Raw genomic sequence first — 20,167 nt, 5'->3', positions numbered from 1 at the left:
TTTTAGAGTACAGAACTATTTAACTATAAAGCACAAAATCTCAAAGAATTAAAAACCAAAACAGTATTTATTCTATAAATATAATTACAAAATATGGGTTTCTCAGTTGTAGGCAAATTGCTTCTGTATAAGAAAAAGTAGAATTGGCAAAAGTTAAAGGTGTGATTATGTTCCCACAATGTGTGGGCTTGTTTATCAGAGTAAATGGGCTTTAGTCAGGAAGCTGAAGGCACTTCATAAGCTCTGCTAGCTTGCATGGTGTTGGGACGTTACGCCTGGTTTACTGAGGAAGTCTCCATACCTCTACCACCATGCCAGCTTCTCATGTACATAGGGTTCTATGAGAACTTAAATTGCCTTTGAAAAACGTTTGGCATTCATTCAGATTTGTTTGACTGAGTAATGCATAATCATATCTGTTCTTTTATCTGGGTCTGAGATTGAACTAAAGCACTATTTCATTTAACTGGTAGTAGGCTGATCATATGATGGACTGTTAGAACAAGGTGTACTGACAGAAACAGAACCATCATGTAAGGTTTTAATAAATATTTGACCTTGAAGTAACCTTTAGCAATAAGTACGTATTGAATATTATGCAAATACAATAATTCATTGTGGATCAGTATCATATGGATCATAGTGGACTAAAGTAGTTTTATTTTTGTTTGTTTATTTGTTTTCACAAGGTTTTTCTCCAACAAAATATTTACAAAATTTTGAGAAGGATTAACATTGTGTGTGTGTGTGTGTGTGTGTGTGTGTGTGTGTGTGTGTGTGTGTGTGTGTGTGTGTGTGTGTCACTGTCTTATCTCCCATACATAGGTGTGTATCCTGCACGCAATGTGGTGCTACCTCTCCAGGTGTGAGATGTGAGTGGCAGAATAATTACACACAGTGCGCCCCCTGTGCCAGTCTGGCTTGCTGCCCTGTCTGTCTGCTGGACTACAGTGAGGAAGAGATCATCCTCCAGTGTCATCAGTGTGACAGGTGAGCTGTGTGTGCGTGTGTGCATGTGTAGATGTGTTTGAACAGTTGCCTTGGGGCATGGATGATAAATCCACTTTTCTGCCTCCTCCAGGTGGATGCATGCCTTGTGTCAAGGCTTCCACTCAGAGGAGGAGGTTGAGAAGATGGCAGACAGCAGCTTCGACTGCAGCCTGTGCCAGGGCAGCAGCTCCCTCTCCCCAGGTAGGCACAACCTGGTGTTTTAGACTGCACTGTCCACAAATCATTTGGCAGCAGAATGTTTTTAATCGTTGCACTATTAGGCAGGGGTGTGTGTATGTGTGTGTGGCTGTATGTCTTTGGACTCCACTTGTTTTCACTTATGCCTCATTATTTTATCCTAACTAGCTGTTTATTTACTATGCAAAACTTGTTGCAGAGATACTGTAAGAATTTATGACATCAAAACTAACATTCATTTGCACATTCCAGTTCAGTCCTCATATTTTTTTTTTGGAATCATGTATCAACACAGCATTGGGATCAGGGCCTAAACCAGATGCAGATATGAGTGAGCTTCCTGTCATGCCACAAATTCCTCCAAAATCAAGAGATCTAGGTAAAGACCATCACTGTTAACCTCTTATCTGTAAAATAGTAATTGCCGGTGAGGTTCCTCAAGGCACTATTCATGGACCACTGCCGTTTCCCCTGCACAGACTTGATGCGCACCTACACGCAGGATGGGGTATGTCTCACAGAGTCAGGTCTGTCTCAGCTCCAGAGCCTGGCCAGCACTGCGTCTCGGCGCCGTCGGCCCAAGCCTAAATTGAAGCTGAGGATCATCAACCAGAACAGCGTGGCTGTGCTGCAGACACCCCCAGACCCTCATATAGAGCTCTCCAGAGATGGAGACCTAGACGACACCAGGGGTACCATTAGCATCTCAGCCCTGAGTCCTGCATCATGTTTTTTCATCACAGGGGTTTATGTTTGGAAAGTTGGTCGCATTTTTCTACATGCAGGAAAGGATAACTATACAGGAGCCAAAACAAGCGAAAGCTCTCACACTGCTCTCCTTTGCCCCTCAATGATGGTAGACAGAGATGTGTGTGTGTGTGTGTGTGTGTGTGTGTGTGTGTGTGTGTGTGTGTGACAACTCTGTGTGTTGGTTTTTAACAGCAGAAGGAGAGATAGTTGATGGGGAGGGAAAGTCCGACTCCAGCCCTGAGCGAGAGCCTCCCGTGGATGACGAATCTAAAGGAAGTGAAGCCTGCAAAAAGAGGAAAAGGAAGCCTTACCGGCCTGGTGAGAGAGCACCTGTTTGAAGGAGAGCTCCACTGATGTGTGAAAGTGTATGGTAGCCCACTGCATACTGCTCAGCAGGATGTCACCTGGACTGGCCATTTGGTTGATGGATGGAACCAGCAGCCTCATACATTTTTGTTGTTCATGTGACTTAAGACTTGACTCTGACTCTTATCAAAACACTCAAGACTCGACTTGGACTAGTGCAGTGATTCATGAACATCTCTGATACATCCTGGATATGGAGTGACTGCTTTTCTTGGTGTACTCCTGCATGCTGAGTGGATCTTCCTGCTCCACAGGTATCGGGGGTTTCATGGTCAGGCAGCGGAACCGGACCGGTCCAGGCAAAGCCAAACCAACTTTGGGTAGGAAGGACTCCACCGGCTCTGTTTCTGAGACGCCACAGGGCAAGGACGAAGGTAGGAATGACCTCCTCATTTTTAGACTTTCTGAATTTGAACCAGCTGAAGTCATGGTACACATTCATGTGTATGCACATGATCAGAATGGTACCATGTCTGGTGCCTTTTATGCCAGGAAAATAAATTTGGCAAATCCATGGCAAATGCTTTGATTGGTAGTTTGGTATATGTCTTTGTAGTTCAATATTTGCTGTAGCAACAATTGTAGCCTGTGGGCAAGCTGGTCTTGCACCAATACTAATGCAGAAACCTGGCCATAGCAAATTCATCACTACATGCAGTTTTTGACTTATTCACCTCACAGTGGTTTGAGGCACAGGTTTCGAACAGCTTGCACAGCTCTGAAGCACCACCTGTGGTAAGAAACCCAGACTAAGCAGATCAGACACTTATTCCTCCAGTGTTAAACATGCTGCAAATGTTCATTTGATTTTGGGTGGTTTGAGTATCCCCTTTAATGGTGAATTCCATTCAGTTCTGTTAATTTTGTTTTGTATGTGCTTTTGAGGTTTTGAGGTAACAGCCTCTCATCTCATTGATCACTGATCACTGTGAGATTGATCAAACTATAAGTACATACTGTTACATTAAATAACTTTACAGTTTTGTGCTCCTTATATACAAAACTGTTTCTCTAGTTCAGTATTTGCTGTGGATCAAAACGTTGGGGTAGGGGAATGGTCTACTGTAACTACACAAGTAGCAGAGCATTTCTATAAAATGATGGATAGGTTCATTTAAGAATATTTTAGTTTATATAATTTAATTTATTTATTTTACACACAGGGTTTTTCTTGGCTTAAAAGGCAGCAGAGGTGGTACCATTCTGATCATGTGCATGTGTACCATGACTTCAGCTGGTTCAAGTAAACACTTTACCAGAAGCACAAACTTATTTTAGGAATTCTAATGATTGTTACTGAAGAAAATGACAATTATCACATTAAAACATTTTATTTAAAAATCTATGCTGCCCTGTTCAACATTAAATTCATTACAACATAAAAGCAGTGCGCTAATTTACGCAGCTAACAAACAGCAAAGTTTAAAATCAAATGAAATATAACATAAGCTATTGTTTTCTTTTATAGTTCACAGTGGCATGGCCCTCTTGCAGTGTAACTGAACATAAATAAAGCCTAACAGATTTGCCATATATTGTCCTTAACGTATTATTGCTTTTCATGGGCGTAGGTTTGGTTTGAAAAGAATGTGAACCAGGTGTTGCCTTCAATTCAGCCAGCCCTGAAATTCACCTTCCCTTTAATAAATAAGTCCTCAGGCATATGTATTCACTGAAAATAAGTTGGTGCTCAACTGAGAGAAAAGGGTTCACGAAAGGTTTTATGGCCATGTTTGTCAACTATTGGTTTAAAATATTTTTGTAGTACACTTGTTTTCTATTTATTTTGATGAAAAAATAAATAGTATCATTTCACAAAATGTCATTTATGCCACATTTATTGTTTCGGCATCATATGACAAAATATAAGAATGAACATTTTCAGATTTTTTCATTAGAAACATGATACATTTTGTTTTTCTGACTAAAACAAGCATATTATGCAAATTATTATTGAATAAATGAAGCAAATACAGCTTCTAGAGGAAATACTTTATGGAATGAAGTATAGCTTATATCTCCATCAGCCTACCAAAGTTCACAGGCCTTATTTATCTTCAAAGGTGTTTGAGGCCACAAGAACCAGTGCAATGCTTGTTGGATTAGAAAATTCACTGAGTGCAGAGATCTTTAGAAAATGGTGTTTTCCACGAATATACCCAACAAAATTTTGTCTACACCCACAGGCAGCACAAAGTTGACAGCGGCAGCTGCCGTGTAATTCTCTATGCAAGAAAAACCCTGATGCAGTAATTTTGTATTTGAACCTTACCATAAGAACTATTTTACAACCAGGGGTTAAATCTTAGATGGATGGGACCCACACTGACCTAATATTCTATGTTTGGACGTCTGGAGAGTCTCTCTTTCCTCTGCTCGCTCCTCTCCTGCTCGTCTTGCCTGAACACTTCTCTCTTTGCCTCCTCTGTCTCCTCATCTGTCTCTCCCTGAGCTCCATCTTCCCTCCCTAATCCATGTTCCCTCTCTTTCTGTGGAGAGAGACAAACATTTAATAATTATATGAATTAATGTAGGCTAGTTGTTTTTTTTTTTTCAGTGATGGCTATAGCTACCTCTTTATTTCTTTTTTTTTCTTTTTTTGCAGTTTTTAAAGCAAGTCTTCAATAGTTCTCCAATGCTGCACTCAACAATCTAATAGCCTAACTGCAGCTGTGTATGTGACTCAGTCTATCTTAGGGGGTTTGTTGTAGGAAGTGAGTCCCTCCCAGCGTATGAGAGAAGTACCAGCACACTGCTGCAGAGTATATGTATGTCATTAGCGATAGTCACATTAATTTAGCCAGCCATGAAGTGTGTAGATGAGCTCCAGTTGCAGAATAGAAGTTACTGAAGGAAAGAGAGTTGGGATAAGAGCTAAGATAACCCAGCTTGGAACTGAAAGAGCAAAAAGAGAGATGCAGTCAGGGCCTCCACCTAACTAAAGGCCTTCTCTGTTTTTCTCATGTTTTCCTTTTCCTTGTAGAAAAGTAGAAAATACTTATGTAAGTTCATTTTATTAGAGCTTTATAAAGGTGTCTGCCAAATAACAACGTAATATAGCCTGTTGGTGCCATTAACTGAATTTAGTAATGTGGGCATGTGTCGGCAGGAAACGGTCTTCACGGGCGAGTCATGAAGGCAATGGATTAGATTACCTCAATTTGTTGGATTGATATTTTAAAAAAATAAATAAATAAAATTCTGTGGCATAAAAGATTTTAGTGTGGCAGGCTATAATGAATAAATGTTAGCAGCAGAAACACTGTACTTGTTAAGATTCGCATGGTAAAAATTTGTTTGGTTCTGGTAGGATGGGGAGACCTGATGCCAGATACACCAGTGGATGAGAAACCTCCAATGTCTGATTTCCCTGAGAACTCTGAGGTAAAGGTCCGCAAGCGCTACAGGAAAAAGAAGACCAAACTAGAAGAGGCCTTTCCCACGTACCTACAGGTATGGTTCCCATATTGTGCAATTCATTTAGTCTCCTAAAATAGTATCTTATGAAGAGCAGGCTGCTTAATACAGTGTAAACTGAAATAATGGGCATAAAGTAGAAGAGACTGTCAGATCTGTTTGGTAAATGGTAACATAGTATGAAAACAAATGTTGCTATGCACCACTTGCATTGTTCCTCATATTATAGAGCAGTGATGTGGGTTTTTTTGTTTGTTTGTTTTTGTTTATTTATTTATTCTTGCCCCAAGAACAAAAAAACACATTCATCTCTGAGTTCTGGAACACGATATCTCACGCAACTTTCACACTCACTTCCATCACCTTGTGCAAGGGTTCCGAAGGCCAAGGGTATTGCTAGGCAACAGCTAAAGATAACCTGAGAGAAGGCTAGTGTGCACGTCTAATAGAGCCTGACGTGGGCTCCGCAGGGAACCAGCGATGACGTGATTCCTCCCGCATCTCCATCGCTGCTGTTTGCCTTGTAAATGGGCGTCTGAAAGCCAGACCGAGCCCCACTCTGTCTCGGCGAGACTGTCTCAGGCGCTCGCCCGCTGACTCGCACGAACTGCGATTTTAAAGGCAGGCTCACGGGGAACCTGGGGGAAAGCAGCCACTAAGAGGACAGCAAGGAATGTGAGGCGCATTAAGCTAACGCTGCCTGTCAGCGCTAACTTGCCGGCGCCACTGACGCGGGTAGCTGCGGCTAAAGGCCCACCGCGTGGCAGAACCTGCTTCCCATCAATTATTGAGAGTGAAGGCTTTTAATGTGTCAGCCATCACCATGCATAAGAGCGAAAGGTAAACGCGCCGGGCTGGCAGGCGAGCAGAGCCAAGATGGCGGAGCGGTGGGGCGGACATATGCCAGCAGCTGTGGCGGGCGTTCTCGTCTCCGTTGCGCGCTCCCATTGGCACACCGCGTCCATGGACCCCACGTGCGTCTTAATAACGAGGGTGTCCTGGGGAAGGCAGCTAGGAGCACTGGGAGACTGGATGAAAAGGTAGTTTGTCTGAGAGGCTTCAGCATTTTGACAGCTTCATGCGGGGCCTTGGCAACCTACTACACGGTGGAGCCGCTTTGTTCGGAGTCTGGGAAGGGTTCTGTGAGCGTTCAACCAGCCTGGGGTGCATTTAGCCATGTAAAGCTCATGTGTAAACAAATAGATGGGTTTATAAATTAAATGCTTGCATTCCAGCAGTTTTGAGTGGGTTGAGGACCTACCTGATAAATAAAAGTACAAGGTAGTTGTGTTGATGTTACAGAAGACAAGAAATATACTGACTACATACCTCCCATATAACACACACACACACACGCACACACACACACACACACACACACACACACACACACACACACACACACACACCCCCCTTCATAGTTTTTGGTTGGTTGTTTGACAGTTTCTTGTCTGCTTGTTGGTGTATGTAGATCTGGAAATATTAACACTTATCCAAACAGGAGTGACTCAAAATATAATGGGTACCTTTGCCTGTAGGAAGCATTCTTTGGAAAAGACCTTCTGGATAAGAGCAAGCAGAGCAGACAGGAGACGACAGGGCTGTTGGAGGAAGAAAGAGACAGGAAACCGTCTGGTTGCAGCCTCCTGAAGCCACCTGGTAACCCCACGCTTGGTACAACATCAACATCGCTGCCTAGTAAAGCTGCAGGACCACGTAAGACACGCACACACAAACACACGCACCTGCAAATGCTTCTTTTGTTATTGTTTACAAGCAAATGCTTCTTTTGTTTTGTTTACAAGGCCCTAATTCTTAGTGTAACTAAATATGTTTAATCCATGACCTTAAAATGTCCTTGCTTAATGGCGCTATAAGGATTTTGCATATGTTCCATATTAGTATGGGATAGATAGACACACAATTGCACACACTTCATATGACTAAGTTCTGATTGATTTGTGCAGACATCTCAAATCACTCATAGATCCCCTGCCTTTATTCAAAGGGAGTTCTGAGGAGCCTCTTGTGGACCTGTCCGAGGTGCTGAAATCAGACACTGAGCTGTTGGGAATGCTGTCTGATGACATGGTCAAGCAGACAGAGGAGTCTGGTATGCCATTAATGTTACCCAAACATGTTCCCTACTCATTGCAACCTTTTTTGTGTCAAAATGAGCTCTTCTGCTGAACTCATTTTCGATCTGCGCTCACTCAGTCTAAAATGCATCTGTTGTGGGTTCTATACTGGCATGCATGTGTTTATTGCGTTTGGACATCATTATATTTCATTTTAAGTTATTCCGTCTAGAAAGTTCTTTTGGTTTAGTTGATCTATCTCTCTCGCTCTCTCTCATGATTCTTATTTGTTTCTGGGTCTGTTCACTCATTGTGTTTGATTTGGGTCCTTGTAGGTCTTGATTTTTGCACTTTCCAGGTTGACTGCTCTCCCTCTCCATTTGGTAAGAGCCCCAGAACCCAAAATCATGTTTTCCAGCTTGAAATTTGCATGCCTGCATTTTTGCTTTTCCTTCAGACCATTTCACAAGTTTTAAAAATTCTCTTTTCTTGGTGTTTGTCAGAGTGACTATACCTGCTATATATATGGTACTGTGTTGCTTTACTAATAATATGTAGATGGATTAATCTTTGTTGCATTTCTGTTAAAATTGTGAAAACTGCCTAAATCCAGATAAGTTCGAGTTAGAGGAGTAGTTGTAGAAGGTATTATCGAGATTAGATTATTAGGATATTTATCCTTGATACATTTGGTTTTAGACACGACATGCATAGTCCTTAAAAACAAGCTCAGTACACATCCAAGCATTACTTGCGGATTTGTAATAATTCGACTTTACCCTCGAAAGCATGGCCAAGGCCACTTATTTTAATGCAGAGAAATGAAAGTTCTGCAGTGTACAGATCCCTTTAAAACCCTATATTGCTGAGAAGTGTCCTTCAACATTCAGAATTTCTATCTGCATGGCCAGGTGAAAATTAGCCCAGATGAAAGCACTACCAGAGTCTTTGGCTTCCAGAAAGAATCCAGCATATGCGGCACTGTGCAACCTGTGTCGTAGAAAGGCCTTTACCTTCTAGTGAAAACCTCTGAAGATTAGGATAGGTCTAACACTTTGTCATTGTATTTAGGGTTTCTCAAATACTGAAGATATAACACAACACCTACTCTAGTAAAAAAAAACACACATTCACTCATTGGCAATTTTTTGGCAAAAGTTTCTCTGATTGTATAGGCCAACCTGTTGCCAAGCACACCATCTCTGTCAACCATCTATCCCCTTCTGTTCAGCTTCTGTACCACAGCTGACTGCATATTATTTGGGATGTGAACCAATGTTAACACAGTGATGACACTGACATGATAGTGTTAAGATGTGTGCTTGAGTGGCATGATTGTGTCATGTACAACTGGAGTTTCTACATGCATCAGTGATGAGAAGGGAAGGAAATGAGAGAAAGGTGTGCCAAAACATTATCAGGGCTTTATCCTATTCACATATTGAGCATTTTGAACATTATTACAGTAAATAAAGACTATCAAAGCTTTTGATTGCATTAATGTCTTTCATCATTGTATTGGGTCTGTGATGGGATTAGCTGTGTCTTTGTTAGTATTAGATGGGTTATTTGTCAGTTAGCAAGTTAGTAGCATAAATGACATAGTAGCATAGATCTATAAAGGTTGAAATCGGTACAGTTTATCAATTAATGCATTTTTATTAAGATAAGCAGTCATTTTAAAAAAGAAGCTCCACTGAGACAATTTTTTGAAAATGTATAGAAATTACATAAATCCTCCTCCCCCCCAGGGTGATTACCTTTCACCTAAGTATTAACACATTTGGCTGAACTCTGATGTTAATTTCTTTGATAATTAATTTTCCCAGTCACACATTTGTTGTGATTGAAATGTTCTAATACTCTTTTGATCTATTAATTAAGCTATACCACACTCCCTTTATACTGCGGTTTGCAGTTTAATAATATGCATTAGTAATGTGTGTATGTTTTGTTTTATTCTACCTCAGCTGGACTGGAGGTTGCTCCTCTTGCAGAAGAGGCAGCACTCTCCTCCCAGTCTCTCCCAGTACGTGCTCCTCCTCAGGTAGCAGAGGAGCCTTTGGATGGCATTCTAAGCCCTGAACTGGACAAGATGGTCACTGATGGTCAGTATAGTATACATTTTACTCAAGGGTTTAAGGGTTTTGCCAAAAAACACCTTGACATGTTTAGGTGATTTAAAACTAAATACTTAAAACACTCTCTACTTTCTTTACAGAGTCCATTCTAAGTAAGCTGTATAAAATTCCAGGTATGCCGCTGTTCAGTTGCTCAATAACAGAAATGTAATGGTGAAGAGAAGGTTACACTTGCTGTGTATCTGAGTATCTGAGCTTAAATGTCTTCTCACACAGAATTGGAGGGCAAGGATGTTGAAGATCTGTTCACAGCTGTCCTAAGCCCCAGCACCATCCAGGCATCTCAGGTGCCTCATCAATCCCAGGGATCACACCCTTTACATGGGCCTCCAGGCCATGCATTGCCCCCCTCCCAGCTCAACTCAGGTATGTCGTCTGTTCACCGGAATTACATTACATGATTAAATCTCGAGACTGTGAAACATTTAATTTGCATTCTACTAAGTTCATGGTTCTCTTTTTATTCAGATGATACTTTGTACTTTTCTGCTGTTTTCATTGGATTAAGTTTGTTTTAAAGCTTGAAGGATACTAGTTTAATTGGCTGCAAATGTCTTTCCCACCCACGGCCTTACAGGAATGTTTCCCCGGATGCCAGTGATGAATGGTCTGATGGCACCCAATCAACAGTTTCCACCATCTCAGATGCCTAATGTGGCCCGAAACTTCGCTACCATGCAGCGCGCCCCTTTCTCCGACAATCTGAGGTGAGCGTGAAGTGTACCCATCCCAGCCTGATAACACTGTCAAAACAGTCAGTAAGAATCATATTTTTATGGCTCGAGATCAGAATTTCTGAGTCCATTTTAGACAGATTGTAACATTCATTCATCTCATTGTGTTGTGGATCTTAACTCAGAGTATGTTCTGTGTCGATCAGGGACAGGAAGTTTAGTCAGATGTCACAGGATGCAGCCGGCCCATGGGCAGCCACTGGTCCAGGCCCTGCTCCGACTCCTGCCCCTCCCTCTGCAGCCGAGGGAGAGGGGGATTCCTTGTCCACAGCTCAGAAGAGCACCCTGAAATGGGAGAAAGAAGAGACTCTGGGAGAGCTTGCAACTGTGGCTCCTGTCCTCTACACTAATGTAAACTTCCCCAACCTTAAAGAGGAGTACCCAGGTAGGTAATAATGATCCAACTGTGTATTTGGTTGCTTGAGATGAATATGATTTTATTTAGCTCTTTCGTCAAAATTTCGTTTTACAGACTGGCAGACACGAGTGAAACAAATTGCTAAGTTGTGGAGAAAAGCAAGTTCGCAAGACAGGGCCCCATATGTGGTAAGATGTATGCCATGAACAAACTTGCCAGTCTTCTAGAAGGGTACAGAGTGATACCCAACTTAGTTGTTGTCATTGTCTCCACTGTGCAATCAAATTACAATTACTGTGATATTTAGTTTTGAACATGACCATTAGATCCTCACTCTAATGCATCTGTTGCAGCTAAGTCCTAAAAAGTAAAACCTTATATTGATAAACAGAAAGCCTGATATGAGCTTTTGTGATTCACAGAATTTACAACACAATGCTTCTACCACTGTAATGTTATGGAACTAAGGTCCACTGACTTAACTACAAGTTTAAGGCCAACATAATTAATGACTACTAAGTTAAGCTGTTTATCTGTGTCACTCACAGCAAAAGGCTCGGGATAACAGGGCAGCCCTTCGCATCAACAAAGTACAAATGTCTAATGAAACAATCAAAAGGCAGCAGCAGCCTCAGTCCTCGCAGCCTCTGGAAGTGTTTGACTCTGCCATCCCCCCTCTCGACCCGGAGCTTCTGTTTAAGGACCCCCTGAAGCACAAGGAATCAGAACAGGAGCAGGAATGGAAGTTGAGACAGGTCAGTCCTGCAGAGAATTCCCTTTATGTCTCTGAAGGAAACTTAGAATGAAAGACATTGTTAATGAGTCATTAAAACTGTATGAACCCTAAGCAATTTTACATAGATGTGAACAGTAGGTAAATAGTTATCAAGTCCCCAGAAATGGGCGGCTTTTCTAAGATGATTCAGTTTCTGAATGTCTGTGACTTTAAATAGTTACCTATTGCATTAACCCTAATACTCTTAACCCGCAATAAAGTCCTTTTAACTGTATTAAGCAAATTGATATACCTTCGTTTAGAGTAAATCGTAGCTTCTTTTGTTCCATCCTTGCAGGGTGCACTATCATGCGCTAATACTCTTTGTCGTTGTATCGTTGTGGCCATACTGGGCTCCAGTCAGTATGTCTAACTCTGTTCTGTAGCTGTCATGAACGCCTGGAGAGTGTATTTCACATAGAAGCTGTGCTTTTATCACCTCATTACCATTATGTCTTTATTATCATCTCATTAGCCCTCTTCATGCTGAACAGCAGCCATTGAAAGAGCACACTGAATGGCTGATTGCTATCTGCAGCTGTGACAGGTTACCAGTCCGGGAAATAATCATTTTGTTAAAACCTTTAAGTTTAAGTAGTTTTTTGTAGGTCTTTTGCATGTACATTTATATAGTATCTAATTTATAAAAATGTTTACCTCCCCAATTTCATTTAGAGAGAGAACCATGCAGGTATTGCATAACATGCATTATGTGCACTTTTGCTTTAAGAAATAACTTTTATCATTTCTTTGTGACATGTAATGGAAGGCATATAGAGCTCTGTGGCAAAAGAACCATGGCGCAAATTGTGTTTGTTTTGTGACACCTCAACCTTATAGATACTTTGCAGATATTCAAAGCTTAAAGGTTGAAATGAGACAAAGACCCTGATTACATGTGGTCATTTCATGCCTCTTGTGTCTGTGTTGTATCCTGATGAGATATAACCACATGCATTTTCTTTGTAGTCAAACGCATCTCTGGTTAGCCAGATTGATGTCCAATAGTTATGTAGCGTGAAAAATGCAAATCTAAACTACCAACAGCCAGCTTCATGTTGTTCCTTGTTCTTGTTGTTGTAATGATGCTACATGAAAATGATGGTAGCCATAAAATCTGGCTAAAATTAGGCTAGGTTAGGCTTCTTAAGTGGTCGGGCCAGTCAAATTTAAATCTTATTTTAAATGCACCTTGAATGCATTTTTGCCTGCACTTTTATTTGGATAATCACAGTGCTCAGAGAAAGTAGGTGAACTAGGTGCATTGCATATAGGGTTGTTATTTGCTAAGAACTAATTAAACCTGAAAAAAAAAAAAGTAATTAAAATGTCACTCCTTGTCCATAGTTAAAATAATTTGTAACAGTCTTTCAATTTATGGTGATTTTATGCAATTTAGGTAAGATGGGTGCAATTATTTTTTATAAAGTCATCTGTGATACTCTGTTATATTTTGTATGCAGTCAATAATTTTTGTCTGCAAACATTCTTTGTTTTGTTGCAGCAAATGAGACAGAAAAGTAAGCAGCAGGCCAAAATTGAAGCTACTCAAAAACTTGAGCAGGTGAAGAATGAGCAACTGCAACAGCAACAGCAGCAGCAGCACAACCTCAAAGGAGGTCAGTCTGAGCATGACAACTCCAGCAGCCTCCTGAGTCCAGGCTCCTCGCAGTCCACCAATGGGAACATGTCTCCTATGCAGCCAAACTCCAAGAATGGGCTTTCTAAGACTCAGTTGCCAGGAACTCCCACCTCAGGTTCCCCAGATGATGTCTTTTTACGTCCTCATCCTCCAGCGCCCTCTTCAGGATCCCAGCCACAGTCACCCCAGATGTTCTCTCCAGGCTCTTCTGGCTCTAGACCATCGTCACCCTGGGATCCTTATGCCAAAATGGTGGGAACACCCAGGCCACCAACAAGTGGCCCAGGCGCCACCCGTCGAAACTCTGAGTCTGGAAAATCACCTAGGAGTCTCTCAGAAGAGCGTGGGAAACCTCCCTCAGTTCATGAGCCCATCGGTTCACCAACAAGTGTAAACGCTGACCCATATGCCAAGCCTCCAGACACCCCAAGGCCAGCAGGACCAACAGACCCATTTCTCAAGCCTATGTGTCCTCCGAGGGCTAGTCAGTCCATGGAAGGGAGGCACCTGATTGGCTCCCCAGGACATGATCCATTCTCCCGGCCAGGCCTGAGAAAGGAGACGTACTCACGTATGCCTCAAGGCAGAATGATACTTTCAGATCCTTACACCCGTCCCCTGCTTACCCCTATTCCAGGAAGTAATGAGTCAGGGTCTGTCCAGCTCTTTAAAACACCGATGCCCCCACCTCAGCCTCAGGAATCAAACGCAGGCATACATTCGAGAAGACCAGGTGGGGATCCCTTTGAAAGACCAATGATCCCCCCTCGTTCAGCAGAGACCTTCTCACAGAGTCAGCCAAATGACCCATATGTGCATCCTCCACTCACTCCACATCCTGGAATGAGTGACGGCTATGAGAATCAAACCAGAATCACACGGCAACCTCAAGCCCATCCATTTTCACAGCCGGGGCCAATGGCACATCAACCTGCTGGGAATCCATATGCACGCTCCCAATCCAACTCTAGGGCAGATTACTCTCCATGTGACCCATTTTCCCAGTCTCCTTACTCCAACCCATATGCTCGAATGCCTGGAACACCCAGACCACATGACCCTGAACCCTACTCTCACCAGTCCACCACTTCTCATCCTGTCATCATAAACCAAACCTCCCCACAAACTCAGACTCAGAATCGCATTCTGTCCCCAATGTCAATGGATCCTTATGCTCAGCCTCCTGGGGCATCACATCCAAATGTACCAGAAAGGTTCATAAAGTCACAGAGTTACCAAAGGAGTCAAGATCCATTTAATCACCCTTCTGGATTGTCTCGACCAATAGGTCCTGACCCTCATGCACAGCCCGTGGGATCCTCCCAGTCAATACTCAGTGATCCATATGCGCAACCACCAAGAACACCTCGTCCTGGTGGTGCAAACCAGAGTATAAGACCAGGGCATATGTCCAATCAGGATTCGTTTTCACCACCTCAAGTCTTGATGCAGGACACCTTCACTGGTTCAGCAATGCCAGGTTCTCAGACCCCAAGACATCCTGGTATGGTGGATGAAAACAACATGACTCAGTCTCCATCTAGTCAGCCAAGCCAAACTCCAGTTCATGATGCATTCGAACAGGCACCATTGAATCCTCACCCCCAGTGTGGAGAAAGTAGAGAGCAACACAGTGCTGTAGCAATGGGACAACCCAACACTGATGTTCAGAGTGTTCCACTCGCAGAGGCTGAGGAAAGGCTGAGACAGGTATAGTTGCCGTAGTACTACCAGATTTGAGAAAGTGTAAAATAGTTAACTGTAATATTAGATTCATTTTGTCATTGATTTAAGTGATTTTGCAGCAACAATCCTCAAAAAATGCCAATGTAGGCAATATTCTGTGATAATTGGATCACAAACAAATATTCCCAATGCAGAATTTTCTCTGAATTTTCCTAAGGAACAATTTTGCTTTCATTTGATTTGGTTCATCTCTCTATTATTACTGTACCACCCACAACAACAATGCACAGCACTTTCTATTCAGGAGATTTTTATATAGTGCTAAGGTATTGTTGTTTAATCTCCACAAAAACAGCCAGTGTACTTCTCAGTGGACAGATGGGTGCTTCAGGTCTGACTGAGTTCACAGTTTGCTGCAGACCTGTAAAAATAAGCTTTATGAGATGCAAAATATGATATTAGTGTTTTGTCAAGGGAGGTTATTGTGTAATATAGTTGTATTGAATTAATATTGGCTCATTAAGTATTTATATATATCAGGTAGTATAAAGTTGGCCATGTGTCTAGACAGATGATGAATCAAATTCACTAACCTTTACATAATGTTCATAATAAATCTTAAGTTGACAGCTCTTGTTAATTTTTGCATTGTTTTCATCACAGCGTCAGCGTATTCGAGAACTGATCCTCAGACAGCAACAGCAGAAAAGTGCAATTCGCCAAGAGAAAACCACTCTAGACCAGCCTGTTACCATGACTCCGGGAACCGGACAGCACTGGAGTCAGGAGACCCAAGGCCAGCAAAGTGACGTATTTAATCGACCACCTCCACCATATCCTGGTCCAGGTACTGTCAGGAGCCCTCAGAGATTTCATGGACCATTCCCAGCAGATCAGCGAGGGTGTTTCCCCGATGGTCAGTTTCCCAGGCCACAGTTTCCTATGGACAATAATAATATTAGGCAACCAGGACCCAGGTGAGTACATTAGAACTTGACGGGTTCTTGTGGTCAGAGAGATTTAATTGTTGTATTTGAATAATTTTAGAATGGAGCACTTTATGACGTTGACTATTATTTATTTTCAATTCCCATAGGCTAGGTTTCCCACCTGGTGTCCAAGGGCCTGGCTTAAGACCCCATCAAATGCAAGAGTCAATGATGGAAGCTCATCCACAGATGAGAAGGTCCCTGTCTATAGATCTGGGGAAAACATTAGGTGGCAACCCCATGGGACTCCAGCCTATGCCACCTCGAAGCATGCATGTGCAGCAACACAATATCATGGGGCAACCTTTTATAGAACTTAGGCACAGGCCTGCAGATAGCAGGCTTCGGCTTTCCTTTGGGCCACCTGTAATGCAGGGAAACCGAATGGAGTCACCGTCACAAGCTCAGCGACCTCCAGGTTTTATAAGTGGGCAAGAAATGGGATTTCCTAGCAATCAGGCTCCTAAACCAGGAGATCCGACTATGAATCAGACTCAGGGAGTAGCTCCAGAAATGCATGGCTCAGTGAGTATGGAGAACTTGAATCAGCCAAATCTTGCAGTAAAACCAGGGCATCCACAGATTCCGCTTATGAGGTCAATGAGCCAGCCTGCTTCAAATGAGAGTTTCAGTGGTCCTAGTCCATCAAATTTCCCTGTAGCATCTGCTACACAGAACAGTGAAGTTGCTTTACCCTCAAATGAAGGTGATGCAGATGAATCAGCTGTGAAGGATCTTGAAGATGTGGAGGTCAAAGACCTCGTTGATACAGATTTAGAGAACCTAAATCTTGACCCAGATGATGGAAAAGATCTAGATCTAGAAACCAATGACTTGCACCTGGAGGAAATTTTCTTGACATCTGGAAAATTTGATATTATTGCCTACACGGATGCTGACCTGGACCTTAGTGAGGACCTGGATCTCAATGATCCTATTGATGACCACACTGAAACCTCTGACATCCCAAAGGCACAAACAGAGAAAAAGACTGATGCTTCCCATTCCACATCTGGAGAAACAAAAACTGATCGCAAACCAGAGCATTCTCCAACCCATTTAAAAAATGAGGTTTCTCAGATTCAGGGTTCCTTGAAAGCAGAAGAAGATATCAAAATCGAGGCCAAAAATGGTATGTCACAAGAGCCCTCTTGCAAAAAGCAAACAAAGGAAATCACAGCCATTGATCGAGAAGCCTATGGGAGTAGCATTGATGCCATTTCCCAGGTTCCAAAGGCTGGTATTCACCCTGATGCCACTCCGGTGCTTTCTAGTTTACTGGTCAGTGTACCAACTGACAGTGAAACACAAAAGCAAGAAAGCTGTGGGCAAACCACATCTCAAAGCAAACTTCGCGAACCTGGGCTACAGCCAACCCTCAGTTCCACTCTGCTAGGACCCGGAGCCATATCTGTACAGGGAATGAATCCTACCCTGGTTGTAGAACCATCATTGGTTTCCTCTCACAGTGAGGGTCCTTTAGACATTCCAGGCTCCATCCAGGATCAGCCTTCAGATCCAATGTTAGGAGTAGATCAGAAGGAGGTTCTGCTTTCAGTAGAGCAGACTGGTATTCTTCCTCAAACCCAGCAGGAAATGTCCCAGCAAAACCGACCTCTGTTACTAGAAGAACAGCCTCTCCTCTTGCAAGATCTTTTGGATCAAGAGAGGCAGGAACAACAGCAGCAGAAACAGATGCAAGCCATGATTAGACAGCGGTCCAGTGATTCATTCTTCCCTAATATAGGTAAAATGTGGGAATACAGCAAGATTTTTTCTGTCATAAAGAATACTCAGTCCTATGTGAATCAAGTTTTATAGGTGCACTCTTGACATTTCTGCACATGCTCTTTTCAGATTTTGATGCAATTACTGATCCGATCATGAAGGCAAAGATGGTGGCCTTGAAAGGAATCAATAAAGTAATGGTTCAGAACAACATGGGAATGTCTCAGATGGTCATAAACAAGTAAGTGTATCACTTAGGATTACGTATTATAAATGCTTTTAAGTAGTTCAGTAGTTTGTAAATCCATCTGAAAGAAGCCTGTTTTGTAGTGATTTTTTTTCTTTCCATCTTTTTTTCTTTATCTTCTTTATTTTTCTTTCAGGTTTCCAGTAGGAGCTCCAGCAGGACATGGACCACAGGTTCCAGATGCATTAGTCCCTTCCCAGCAGCCAGTTGGCCAGGTGCAGCAATAATCTGATTCTCGTTTTTATATTACATCATTCAGTAACTCACCTAATTAATTGTAATCCATTGTCTATAAATAAATTTGGTGTCTCCTTTCCATTCAGGAAGGAAAATTGGCCCCATACATGACGAGACCCAGTCCTCCAAATTTTAATCCAGGATTTGCCAGTAAGTGTTTGCTAAATATAGATTAAAATAGTCAGTATATGCCAAAGTATTACGAATTGCAAAAATATATATGGCTTTTTAGTTATTCAGTGGTGGGGTTTTTTCTACTTTACTTTTCAGATGATGCCCAGAAAGTACAGTATGAAGACTGGCTTCGAGAAACCCAAAAACTTTTACAGATGCAGCAGAAGTTTCTTGAAGAGCAGATTGGGGCCCACAGGAAATCCAAAAAGGCCCTGTCAGCTAAGCAGAGAACTGCTAAAAAAGCAGGGCGGGAGTTCCCTGAGGAGGATGCTGAACAGCTGAAACATGTGACAGAACAGCAGGGTGTGGTGCAGAAACAGCTGGAGCAGGTGATGCAGCCAGACACACATCAATCACACACACTTAGCTTTTAATTCAATGATCACAATTGCTTGAATTTACTGTGTCACTGCAGCTTTTGTTTCATGTAAATCGATGGTTGTAATTGTAATTTCTCGGATTCTGGTGGAATTATTTAAAATGGTCCATAACCATGATATGAAACTAATTATTTTACGATGTAGAACATTTATATTATCTAGGTTATACTGTTGTAAATTTCTTTTTAAAAGAAAACTGAATTCGATCTTAAAGTGGACAAGAACCACCCTAATAAATTTGACAAGTTTTATACAGAATTGGAATTTTGGGGGGAACAATTTGCATACAAAGTAATGACATATAATAGATTTATGTTTTGGTACTGTTTTCACTCCTGGCTGCTGCCATATTGCCATTTATTGCAAGTAGGTTAGTGACTACATCATGCAGTTTCACGACGTTAATTAGCTGCAAAGTCAACCGGTTGTGGTAACTTGCATGGAATAGACCAATTTGGAGAGTACACGAACAAGCGGAGCAAAAAGGGCAAAATCCACAGAATAATCACAAAAATGTCCTGTGCTGTTGAATGCCAGAATAGGAATGGAAAAATAAATTACCATATTTACAGACAACGGTGTTTATGGTGGCAAGCTATTAAATGGACAGGTTGTTTCACTGTATTAGCCTGACATTAGCCTTACTGCATGAAATAATAAGTAGAAATAACTAGAAATAACATTTTTACATACACCGAGATAGTAGCAGCAGTAGTTCTAGTTATGTATATTGTTCTAACATACATTAAATAAAATGAAAAAGTTTATACTAGCCCAGCCACGCAAGCGGCACAAAGTCGGTGTTTAGCTTGATTTGTTTATAATAGCACTTGTATAACTGTGTTTTAGATCCTTGTTGCTTGCTGGCCAGGATATCAGTGCATAATATGCAAAAATATGTCTGATAAATCTTGCTATTCTAGGCCCTGGACATAACAGGAAAGTCACAATTAAATGCATGAAGTTTAGTTTGCCTGTAGTTTCTCTTTTGTACAATAGATATTGATTAAGGTATATGAAGGTATCTGACACAACAAAGAGTACAGGTCAGGAAACTCACCTGGGGATAGCTTATTTGTGTATGACAGTGGTCACCTCCTATATGCTGATCGTATCAGCCATATGAGGTTGATCTGGGAGCTTGACCTGTCCATACTGATCGACTGGTTGGCAACCACTCATGTACACCAACCGGCCTTCTACTGGCAAACCATTAAGATATCAGAAGGCTTCCAGATAATTCATATTTTTTATAGTTGTACACCTGACACCGTTGT

The 20,167-nt window shown here is 41.9% G+C and overlaps 1 protein-coding gene across 7 annotated transcripts in view; it reads left to right on the top strand.

Annotated features, from left to right (window-relative positions):
• kmt2cb (lysine (K)-specific methyltransferase 2Cb) overlaps window positions 1-20,167 on the top strand; it is an 81,123-nt gene that overhangs the window by 43,858 nt on the left and 17,098 nt on the right. For 5 of the 7 annotated variants that reach the window (XM_081703750.1, XM_081703748.1, XM_081703749.1 and 2 more), the window contains 24 exons: window positions 826-990; window positions 1,082-1,191; window positions 1,484-1,567; window positions 1,668-1,880; window positions 2,131-2,256; window positions 2,559-2,678; window positions 5,615-5,757; window positions 7,260-7,437; window positions 7,730-7,834; window positions 8,135-8,182; window positions 9,770-9,907; window positions 10,021-10,053; window positions 10,157-10,306; window positions 10,518-10,647; window positions 10,821-11,059; window positions 11,147-11,220; window positions 11,581-11,787; window positions 13,312-15,159; window positions 15,799-16,112; window positions 16,232-17,871; window positions 17,982-18,093; window positions 18,236-18,314; window positions 18,423-18,486; window positions 18,607-18,839. In XM_081703750.1, the coding sequence (XP_081559876.1) occupies window positions 826-990; window positions 1,082-1,191; window positions 1,484-1,567; window positions 1,668-1,880; window positions 2,131-2,256; window positions 2,559-2,678; window positions 5,615-5,757; window positions 7,260-7,437; window positions 7,730-7,834; window positions 8,135-8,182; window positions 9,770-9,907; window positions 10,021-10,053; window positions 10,157-10,306; window positions 10,518-10,647; window positions 10,821-11,059; window positions 11,147-11,220; window positions 11,581-11,787; window positions 13,312-15,159; window positions 15,799-16,112; window positions 16,232-17,871; window positions 17,982-18,093; window positions 18,236-18,314; window positions 18,423-18,486; window positions 18,607-18,839 (6,553 nt within the window). The remainder of the gene's footprint in view (window positions 1-825; window positions 991-1,081; window positions 1,192-1,483; window positions 1,568-1,667; window positions 1,881-2,130; window positions 2,257-2,558; window positions 2,679-5,614; window positions 5,758-7,259; window positions 7,438-7,729; window positions 7,835-8,134; window positions 8,183-9,769; window positions 9,908-10,020; window positions 10,054-10,156; window positions 10,307-10,517; window positions 10,648-10,820; window positions 11,060-11,146; window positions 11,221-11,580; window positions 11,788-13,311; window positions 15,160-15,798; window positions 16,113-16,231; window positions 17,872-17,981; window positions 18,094-18,235; window positions 18,315-18,422; window positions 18,487-18,606; window positions 18,840-20,167) is intronic. The other 2 variants (XM_081703751.1, XM_081703752.1) reach the window with 2 other exon arrangements.

Source organism: Electrophorus electricus, chromosome 20 (assembly GCF_041902795.1).
Source record: "Electrophorus electricus isolate QZ-2024a chromosome 20, ASM4190279v1, whole genome shotgun sequence".
In the NCBI taxonomy this organism is placed as follows: Eukaryota; Metazoa; Chordata; class Actinopteri; order Gymnotiformes; family Gymnotidae; genus Electrophorus; species Electrophorus electricus.
This window is presented reverse-complemented; position numbering and strand designations above follow the sequence as displayed.